Genomic DNA, 12362 nt, shown 5'->3' on the forward strand with positions numbered 1-12362 from the left:
AGGTAACGTACATGGGAATGTTATTTATTATGCAATTGCGTCATCTCACAATTAAATCAGTTGAGAAATATTATTGGACGATTCGATTTCTTTCTAATAAATATTTTCGTAATATATTTCTTTCTCTTTTTCTTAGTAACTAATCGATACCGTTCTTAATTTATATAGGTGTTTTTGTTGTACGATACTTGGAGTGAAATAAGTATGACTGTCGAAGGTACAGTTAATGTTATCCTTATTGTTGGTGGCTCTATTTTTGTTAATATTGTTATAAACAATAGAAAAGTAAGTTTGATATAGTGTGCATGTGTAAATCGAATAATATGCAATTTAATGATAAATATTAAAAAGCACATTTTGGACAATCATTTTTTGGCAAAATTTTATTTATAATTTATAAATTTTTATGTTCCTTGACTTGCTTTAATTTTTACGTTCTATATTATTGAATTGTACATATACATTCGTTGTGTTCACAAGAATTAAAACAAATGGTTAATTATGTCTTTATCAATTTATTATTTTATATTATTGTTTTTTCCTTTTTATTGTTAATTGAAATATTTGTTAGAACTAATGGATGAAAATTGGCGGCTCTTTCAAAGCGAGTGTGAGCTTCATATTTTGAGGTATTATGCTAACATTGGCCAAAAAGTGACAAAATATTACTCAGATGATCGGATAACTAGTTTTAAATCGCATAAGCGCATCAAACAAATATTAATAAATTGAATAGTCAACTGTTTCAAATCTATTGAGATTAATATTCAAAAATATATCAAGCTTGTAAGAAAATTTCTGTATTATAAAAACTAATTAGAAATAATAGGTTTAATGCAGCAACGTATGTTCTCTTTGCAGTGTACATTAACATATTCATAATAATATTTATGTCAACACCGTTAATGCCAAAAATCCTAGATGTTATAATTTATAATACCGTTGAATGAGTCACGACCAGTTTTATATGTTATTACGAGAGAATTGAGAGTAGACAAAGAGAAATACATATTATTATCCAATTTTGTTGCATTGTTATTGTACAGTTATAATTACTATCAGGTTTATGGTAAATATTGATACAATGTATATGGTTTGTGTTACACCCCTAACAGCACACATATTCCGAAGACGTTCGGAGAACGTCCTGAGAATGTCCTTTGAATATCCCCTGAATATCTTTCGGATATGATGTGCTATTAGGGACGGTTGTAGTTTTTTTTATGTTATCGGATAAGTAATCGTAATTGTATAAGATATAAGATATATTTACAATTATAAAATATTTAACAATTATAATATTCTGCGACTTTTGGATCTATATTTTTCTCTCGCATTTATTTTTTTAGGGGGAATAGAGGATATATGGAATTAAAAATCTCTTGTAGAGATTATTCCAATTTTATATCTTGGCCGTGTCCAAGTAAAATTTGGTGCCTTGTGCACAGGTATTTAATTCTAACGAAAAAATTTAGTTTCGTTTAGGATAACGCACTGTCATCCGCGATTTGGCTCTTATTGCCTGTCTTATATATGTTAAATTTATATTTATATTACAGAGCCTAGTTAAACTCTTAATAAAATATTTACTTTAATTTCAATCAAGTCATTAGATAGTTATTGCAGCTTAAAAAATATCTCAATCCAGATTGCTTATAATTCAAAATTCTTATGCATTAATATCTTCAAGCATTCGCCTTGAAAACATTCTCGATAGTACTGTTGAAGACGAGAAAATAATCAACAAAAACCGCTTAGTAATAAAAGAACATAATTCTGAAGATTATCGCGAGATGATTGCATGCTTGAGAAAACATCAACTATAGCAATAAAGTTAGTATTATAAAAAATTTTATCATTCATAAAAATCTCAAGTATGAGATATTTTACATTATAAAGTCTTGGTAGTACACCAAGAAATATTTGTGCCGTGTGCACACTTCGTTTATGTTAGAAATGTATATACGCAAGGAACATCCGCGTATGGCTCTTAGGTCTCTCTTATTTGTATTTATTAATACAAATTTTATTAATATTTATTCTCTTCAATTACGAGTACTATTTATTTTATACTAAATTTTTCACATATTATTTTTTTGATCTTTTAGATACATTAACTTACTAAATTCAACATACAGAATTACGACGTTTATCATCTTGTTTTTGAACGTATAAAGTCTGATTGGATTACAAATAAACTACTCTGTGTTAATTATTAAAAATATTGCGTTATGTAAGAAAAAACATAAAAAAAGACACACATTAGAATATTTATAAAAATTAAAAAATTTATATACATTGCAGCTTATCAATAAGTTGGGACAAATCTATGAAGTGATAAGATTTGGACGCATATAGCTATGGGAGCGATTATCACTCATCTTTTAAGCATGTGTTTACCCGAACAATTACTCCTGGATAAAAGTATATAATGAAGTATTCGACAAAGTGCAAGTATCAAAATTATGTTTTAATCTGTTTAAATTGCATTACTACTATAATTATTCCTAAACGGCAACGTTATTATTAATATAATATAAATTTTGATTAACGACTTGAGTCGTTGACGAAACATCATAGCGATGGGACGTGTTCCTCTTTTAACTTTTAACTATTAATTTTAAATAAGACCAGTGTGATGTTGCGTTAATCTCAGTTTAATTAATGGAATTTTCACTTGATAAGGACCACAACCAAATGGTCGAAACGTCGTGAAAAAATTAAATAAAATTGCTAGTTACGTCGAAATCAAGTTTGCCAAGATTATTAAGCATATTGCTTCGTAGAAGTCTTGTACCTTGCACGTTCACGGCCGCAAACATATGTACATAGTACATCATGTCGATCACTACGTTCAGCTCAGTACGTTCGCTTTACATGCGCGGCAAATATTTTATATATTTACTTTCAATGTTAATAATTTAATCATACTTTCTTTTAAGGTGATGCAAACTGCCATGTCGTATACTTTTCGTTACAACCTTTACTTTACAACCTTTTAACTGTCAGTTAGATATATAAATGATAAAACTTGTGTAAAATATTATAAAGTATTATGTAAAAATTAAGAGTTTAACAAGGCTCTGTAATATAAATATAAATTTAAAGATATAAGACAGGCAATAAGAGCCAACTCGCGGATGACAGTGCGTTATCCTAACGAAACTAAATTTTTCGTTAGGATTAAGTATCTGTGCACAAGGCACCAAATTTTACTTGGTCACGGCCAAGATTTAAAATATGAAATAATCTCATATATTTGAGATTTAATTTCAATAACCCTTTCACCCCCCTACGGAAATAAGTAAATGCAAGAGAAAAATATAGATCTGAAAGTCGCTGAATGGGGAATCGAACCCGAGACCTTTCGCTTGCCGGGCGACTGCTCTTCCAATTATATTATGTAAAATATTATTTTTAGAATAACATTTTAATTGTTTCTGTTGCAGACTTGTGTGTCTTTAAATAGTTATGATAAATATATTTTTGATTTATATTTATTAAAAAGAATGAGTTACTTTATTTATTAGAATCTATTCATTTAGCTATACATCTATTCATTTATATGTATATATATACATATAAATATACATATAAAAAAATATATATATATCTTAAAGTTTAAAACTTTGAAGATATTTCGCATTTAATTATTTCATGTTTTTATTCGATGTCACAATATATGTGATTATATTATATGCTACATCAATGTATGTCAAATATTCCTCAAATATCGCTCAAATGTCTTATCTTTTCAAGGAATTATATATATTATTCTTCTTTATATATATAAAGAACAGTGCAATTAATAAATTCTATTTATTCGTACGTTTTTTATATTTTTTATATGTATGTAAAATATATATTTTATTAATATTATGATATACTTCACGTCCTTAAAATTTTTTCGCTACACCGAAACAAGTTTTAAATAACAAGGTTAAATAGACAAGTTTTAAAATAGCTATTACATCATCTATACATTGACATAGGGGATTTTTCAGGAGGGACAGTGCAACACAGAATATCATTCTACCTTCTTTCATATCAGTAAATAACAAAAATAGAATTATACTCGACTGTGTCTCATTGTGTCCTTGCTGGAAAGCTCCCATAAACACTATTTGAACGATGAATTCTTATTAAATATACTAAAAAAGTGTGTATAGAATAATTTCAAGATTTCAAAGTAATTAAGATAATTTTTCAAAGAAATAAACAAGTAGAATAAAATTTTTATTAAATAATGGTCAAATTTAAATTGATCAAATTTGTTGCATAATAAGTTCTATAAGAAAATCTTATATATGTAAAAACTAATAGAATAATGCAATAAATAATATATATGTGTTATAAATTTCCCATAAAAAGTTATTTTTACAAATGAGAAATATTTTAGCAACAAGTATAATCTGTGATACATAGTAGAAGTAATCGTAATGTCCTTGTTATTGTACAATGTCTTTATATAAACACAGTAATTATCTAAGATTATAATTCACTAGATTATTACTTTTTTTTAGAAAATCTATTAGATATCATCATCATTCATGAATAATTCATAAAATATACTCATTACAATGCTCCTTTTATATACATGTTGATTAGAGAATTTGAAATTTATTCTTTAAATAATTTCAGTTAAGTTACATATATGTTTTAATCATGATAATTATAATTATATTGTGCATTTCATTCGTACGTTAATCAAAGTTAAATTATATGTTTCACATAATTTGTACGAACTATATATATATATATATCATATTTCGAAGGAAGCAATATATTTTTAACGTTGCGTGATTTACGTTTTAGTAAATAAAAACTCATAGATTGAAGCCTATGCAGAATTATACAAAGAAAAATATTTTTTCATTTATTCGTAATCTCAAAATAATATTTGCAAAAAGCATTCAATCACTTATAACATAAGATTTATAATTATACTTTAAAGTGAAATATCTAAATCACCGAAATGTTTATACGTGTTGATGTTTTTTGTTAAAATTTTTGTTATAAAACTCTGCATCTTTAAACTAACATATGTTAGCTCAAGAGCATTTACAATTTATTATTTTCGCATAATTGAATATTGGAGTTTTTTAACTATTCACTTAAAAAAAACTAGTCAAAGCATATATTCAAACAATTATAAAAACCATTTTCATTGGAAAATTATATTCTGTTACATGTTAAAGCAGCTTTTAACGTGTAACATTAATATGCAGACACATACACACACACACACATGCTAAATACGATTATTCCTCTTGCTAATTAAATCCCACTTTCAACGATATCCACGTAACACTTTTTTGCACGAATGATACCTATATAAATGTTGAGCACGATCTTATCGACCACTCAGTATCTCTACTTCAACTTATTGTAAAGCATATTAAGAATAATGATTCGAATTTACACAATCGCGATTATCACTATCGCACTGATATGTATTATTGAAAGAGGAAAAGCTCAGGAAGAGAAATATGAAGATAAATACGACGATGTTGATGTTCCAAGCATTCTCGCGAACGACAGGCTGCGAGAACAATATTACAAGTGTTTTATGGCAGAAGGACCATGTGTGACAGCAGATGCAAAGTTCTTCTCTAGTACGTACACACATATATAGACATTCCCTATATATATATATAATGTAAGGGATGTCTTACTTTTATATAAAACATATATTATTTTTCATGAGAAAAAAAGAGATTTTTTTATTTAGTTAAACTAAAATTTATTTTCTTCCATGCTCAATATATGTATATGTCGTAAGTCCTCATAATTTTCAAGTAACTAATCACACATAATAATAGGCATTTTTGTAAATATTAGAAAAAAATGTATGATAAAATACAATCCGCGGTTAATTTTAAACGCTTTAATTTAACAAAAGATTATTAATTTAAGATTTAGTTAAGTAGTCAAGTAAAAATATGTATATGTAATTTATATATCATTGGAAAAATGCGCATTAAAAATGATTGTAATTTCGTTATCTTTCGAATATTTCGTAAGAAAAAGATTGGTTTAAAATTAATCAAACCCATTTTCTCAAAAATAATGTGATAAATACACCATTATAAAATATTTTGCATATTTGCATATAATACATATATGCAAGAAATATTGCGCGCTATCTGTCAACTAAATATTTTTGTCGTTCTTTGTGTGTGAATAAATAATTGATTTCTTAGAAATATAAAGAACATAATTAATATTTAAATTACGTTATATTTTTTTTGCTGCTGCAAAATATAACATATACACACATATACATATAACTTTTTATTTTATTTTAAGCTTTTATTATAAATATTTTTCACTTAGCAATTATATTAATGTTCATAGAATCTTTATATTTATTAGCAATAAAATCGATCGTTTTGGATTAAAATTATTTTATCTATATTTTCAGAGATCGTCAGCGAGGCTTTTCAAACTCAATGCAAAAAATGTACTGATAAGCAAAAGGTTATGCTGGACACATTAAGCGTCTGGTATACAGAGAATCAGCCTGAAAAATGGAATCGATTTATTTTGAAGAGTTTAGAGGATATGAAAAAGAAGAATGCATAGAAACAGTAATTCCTGCAATACCAGTAATAACTGAATAAGTGCTAACAATGCCAATGTGAGAAGATATATTCACTGATTAATCACACTTGTAAAATTAGCTTAGATTCACAATGCTGTTTATTTCTGTCTGATTTAATTAATATTATTCACTATATTATTTTTCATATCTAATATATAATTCGATATTTATTCAATTATAAAATTTAGGCAATGTTAAAACATAAAATTATGTAAAAATATAAAATATTTTCAACTATAACTTATTATTGAATTTACGATTTATTATATTGTATCATTTATCAATAGATATAACTGGTTTTTGTAATTTTTTAGTATTTATATTTTTGTTGTATTTAACTATTATTTTATTTGTTTTAACTAAATTTTTCATTTTGTAACACACATTTTATTCCGAATAAAATGCTTGCAAGTATAAATAATCTTTTTCATTATACCCTTCAAAAAGAGATTTTTCACGATTTTTCTTATAAAAAATTGATAAAATTTGTTTATTTTTAATGATTGTAGCACACATTTAAAAATAATAATTGCGTAACAGTAGCAGTTGTAACTTTCGGTGAGATAATAAGATATTTTGCCGAAAAAATAACATGAAATCTGTTCATTTTCAATTTCAGATACAAAAAAATGCATTTTTGATCAAAATTATGATACCGATAACTGATAACAGTTTATTATATATAATAAATAAATATATCTAATAATTTATAAGAAATAAATCGTAATAATTTTTTGCATATAAAATTTTTCCACAAACACAAAAAATATTGCAAAATACAATTTTAATTAACGGATTTAAATATAGCTTTGCGATTACCATGACACGTTTCATATGTATGTTACATATTCATTATAAGAAAAAAATTAATGTGCCAGCGCATAGCGCAAAAAAATAAATTTTTGCTCTTGACATCATAATACGCGGCTGTAATGAGGCTATAATAAACTTCTCACAGAAAATACATATATATACTGAAATCCTTTAAGCATTTCACATTTGTTGTCAAACATGATCCTATTTTCATATAATATTTGTGATATATTGATCTCGCAATTTATCGTTTTCGAAAATATTTGTGATGCGATATCATCATACTTATTGACATAATGTTCTTTTTTCCCGAAAATGCATATCAATGCAATATAATTGAGCACTGATTAGCCAAATCATCACTTTTTAAATAATTCTTAATGCAGACACTATATAAATGATTGTACATTTTATTTACAAGTATCATCCGTAATAAAAAATAAATAAAAAACAAAACTTTACATGGAAGAAAAAATACAGGTGCAGGTTAATTAGTAAAAAAATAATATAATTAATATTAATATATTTTAATAAATTGTTGTGTGTGTGTGTGTGGATAGCTATAAAAATGTTTTGAATAAAAATGTTTCTTATTATTGTTTAAATATCCGTTTTAAACAGCTTTTATAAGTGAATAAATCAAGTTAAAAAAATGTTCCAATATCTAATTAAAAGAATTGAGTCAACACATATCGTTTGAATATGTTTTATATGAGAAAAATTTCACTAAAATAATTAACATGTCCACATTTTAATCAACTATAATCTCATTTCAGAATATAATCATTATAAGTCTAATGCTTAAGTAAAATAATTGAAATCGAATGCTTTTTGCAATTTCCGCTTTGAGATTATAATTTACAAATAAATAAAAAAAATTGTTCTTTGCATAGTTGCAATGTTACATAGATTTTAATTTATAAATACTTTACGTTACACAATATCGAAGAGAGATATCATTTCTTTGAAAATGTACGGATAATATAAATTGTATAATCTGGAAAATAAATTTATTTGATTTTCAATGTTAGAAGAAAAATTATATAATTATCATTGATTAAAATAACAACACATATAGAGATATGAATATTATTTCTAACAAATTAAAATTTTTTTAATATATAAATCTAGAATAAATGTTATACATAAATTATTTTCAAAGAAAATCGATAGTCAACAGGTTTACGAGATAGATACGAAACAAGCAATAAATTAGCATCTTTTTCATCAATTATTCATGAATGTAATTATAATAAATAATGTATTTCCTAGAGGTAGGATTGCGCAATAAATAAGTATACATGTAATGTGCGCAATTAGATTTGTTAATATTTTTATATATGTATATCTTTATAAGTATCTACCGCAATATGATAACAAGAATATTACAAATCGTAATCACAATAAATTATTTGTATGATTAATATTATTTATCATATATTATTTTATAGCTAAAAATTTCTTTTATAATTTTAGAATATATACTAATAATTACATTATTTTAATCATTTATCCAACTTTTTTTGTAAAATTCCTAAGAATGACAGACTTAATTTTTGCTTCATAAATCATGCTACACCAGTTCACCTTAATTATCTTCGAATTATCTTTTTATAAAGATATTGCGTAAAGATTTACTAATGTACTAGAACAAGAGATTGGGAAGATTAGAAAAAAATATTTTACAAGAAAATAAATATGCAAATGCAAAAGTTTTTTCCTGAAATGTGTCACGGACTTACTTATTATAAATATTTAAAACGTATACTATATTACTACAGAGAATTTTAATTTACTTGTTTCACTCTCTTTCTCTATGGAGACTTCTAAATTATTGTATACATATACAACTTAATACATTATTAGACAGTAAAATTTAAAAGAAATTACTTTGCTCTTCTTCTTTTTTCGAAAGCCGAAAAATTCTTTTCAATTTTTTAATATTACGAAAAACGTAGAAAAAATTATTATTTGATGATATTACTAAAATTTTTTTAAACAAAATGAATTAATATTGAAATAAAAATATTGAATTTTGAACATTCTCTTTTATTCAAATATATTTTTTATAAAAAGTTATATATATATATATTTTTTTTTTCTATTATTTATGAATATAAGTAGAAAGTGTAATTTAATTTCAGCAAAGAAGTATACATTGCAAATATGCATACAATATTACACAATTAAATACAATAAATCGGTAACGTAACTTACGATAGCGTATAGCTTTCAAAAAATATTATTATTGAAAAAGAACAATCCCATAATGAATTTTTTAATAATTTAGTGTAAATAAAAATAAATTTTGAGAAATATTGTTAATTTAAAATAAAAAATGTGTTTTGATTTTATTTTAAATCATCATATAAACATATAAATTTATACAAATATGTAGAATTATTTTATTATTTCCCTACATCAACGTTCGACAATTTATCAGAAATATTTAGGATATTTATTCTCTAATTGTATACGAATAGATTTAAACGCGGTTTTATCATCGTTGTGGGGGCACGATTTGTGAAGGATATTTAATTTCGAGAATCGCAATATCGCGATATCATAATTCTCAAAATATCGAAATGTCGAATATGACAATTTTGAGTTAACTCTAATTTCAATTAGGTATATTTTTCATTTTGCATAATTATTGCATTTGATTATTTACGGCATATTTTTTATTTTGTGTATAATTCGTTATTTTTTATTTAATTTTTTTTCCTATTCATATACATATATATCAAATGACAATAAACAATTAATATTTTTATATTCGTATCAACAAAATGCAACTATTATTTGATTAAATGGCTGAATAAATTAATCAGCATTTTGTTCTTAAAAAATCAGTGTGTGTATATTATGTTAAAATAAAGAGTAATATACACTGAGGACAAGTTTCGTCCTTCCCGATTTTGCCGAAACTTTACAGTATTGCGTAATTTTGTACGTAAAACATAAATCTATAAATTAAAATTGCCACGCTTAAATACGAAAAAAGTTACAGTAAGTTCCGCGGATTTTAGTTTACAGATTCGTATTTCGCAAAATACACAACATTGTAAAGATTCGACACACACACACACACACACACACACACACAAAATTGGATTTTTATAAAATTATAAAACCCACAATTTAAATAAAAATTCACAAGACTCACCGATACGATGCACCTCAGCAGAATTGTAAACTGTAAAATATAAATACATGGATGGGAGTGAAATTTAAAATAATTGATATTTCGAAACAATTATTATTTACATAGATTTATTAATAATAAAAATAGTAATGATCAATATATATATATATATATATAATAAATAAATTATTCACCTCACGGTTGCTCCATCGTTGCCCGATGCCACCCCAAGTCCTCTTCCTCTTCCTCGTAAAAGCTTCGAAATTTAACACTCGCGTTACTTTTTTTGTTCGCGACGCCGGGTTTCGACGCGTAAAGCGCGAGAGTTTTATATTCGCGCGCGAATAAAGCCGTTTCCGCGTCGCCGCTTTTTTCAAGACCATTTAACGAAGGGTCTCGTCGAGCGACGACGGCGACTTACCCGCGACGCACTCGGGAGTCGCCGAATATTCCCGAATTGGCCACTACAATTCCGAGAATCCGATGTCTAGACAACAAAAGGAAAACAAAAGGAGCACTTTCCGAATACCGGATATATACACTCGCGATCGTCGCGTATTTTGACAATTAAGTATTATAAATTCTCGATCTTTATGCTAAATATTTCCGATTCGACAATTCACGAGAACGTACGATATTGAAATATAAATAATAATATGGCGGCGTGTCGTATATAGTCAATTGTTGTTGCAATCAGCAACTTGCAATTTTGATGAGTCTATTTCGTAACGATATTTCAACACGATGACGCGGAAATACGACCGGAAACGCGCAGTTGCCCGCTTAGAAAACGATCAACAACGTCGAAAAATCCCGGAAATTTTCACGTCAAAAGCACTCGGTAATTATCGCGATTCGCCCTTGTAATCTCGCGCGCGTGAACTTTCGGCGGCTCGAGATCAGGGGTGCGTTCCGTTATGCACTGCAAGTACTGACAGTACTACCAATAGCGTTCCGATATAGATAGCAGTGCACTGCGAAAGTACTATCATGAGTATATCACGTCATTAATTTTGACGTTGGGTGCGTTCCGTTATGCACTGCAAGTACTGGCACTATGACGTCATGCAAGTGTACTGTTGACAGCGTTCCTTTTTAATTTTGTGCACTTTGAAGCTACTGCAAAATAGTAAAACGGAACGCACTACAGTACGCTTTCAGCAGACTTTTAACTAACCTTTTTCGCTAATAATCATCGAGTGAAAAATTGGTGAAATGGATAATACCATTATTGCATTAATTACATATAATTTAATCGAGAATATATATGATTCGAGTGAGTCATCAAGTGAAAGCGATTTGGAAATGGAATTAATAAATGAAATGAGACGACAAATTAAAATACCTAGAATAAAATGTAAAAATTACGTTAAAAATATTGTATCATTATATTCAGATATGGAATTTAAAAGTTAGTTCCATCGTACACATGGAGGTAGCCATCTTGATTACTGCGAGTGCTTTACCTCGCCGGTTGCAGTAATCGCAACAGGAAATAACGTCAAAATTATATGACGTCATATACTCATGATAGTACTTTCGCAGTGCACTGCTATCTATATCGGAACGCTATTGGTAGTACTGTCAGTACTTGCAGTGCATAACGGAACGCACCCTGAGAAAGTGCATCAGATGGCAGCAACATTCTAGATTGTGTTCAAAAATATACTTACTTAGGGTGAAGCGCTTTATTGACCAATCAGGTCGCAGAGATTCTCGGTCTTTGATTGATCGAAGCGTCAAATTTAAAATTAATAGTTGCTTTCTATTTACATCAAAACTCAGATAAATCTCACTTCT

The 12362-nt window shown here is 26.9% G+C and overlaps 1 protein-coding gene and 1 pseudogene across 1 annotated transcript; both read left to right on the plus strand.

Moving 5' to 3' along the window:
* The first annotated feature begins 576 nt into the window (after positions 1–576).
* Positions 577–1826, plus strand: LOC114937357 (uncharacterized; annotated as a pseudogene).
* Positions 1827–5352: 3526 nt separating this feature from the next.
* LOC114937365 (ejaculatory bulb-specific protein 3-like) lies at positions 5353–6844 on the plus strand. Its single transcript, XM_029310795.2, has 2 exons — positions 5353–5615; positions 6425–6844. Exons 1-2 carry the CDS (start codon positions 5408–5410, stop codon positions 6583–6585), a joined length of 369 nt encoding a protein of 122 aa, XP_029166628.1. The 5' UTR covers positions 5353–5407; the 3' UTR covers positions 6586–6844.
* Positions 6845–12362: the final 5518 nt, after the last annotated feature.

Source organism: Nylanderia fulva, unplaced genomic scaffold, assembly GCF_048542155.1.
Source record: "Nylanderia fulva isolate GAGA-0341 unplaced genomic scaffold, ASM4854215v1 Scaffold33, whole genome shotgun sequence".
NCBI lineage: Eukaryota > Metazoa > Arthropoda > Insecta > Hymenoptera > Formicidae > Nylanderia > Nylanderia fulva.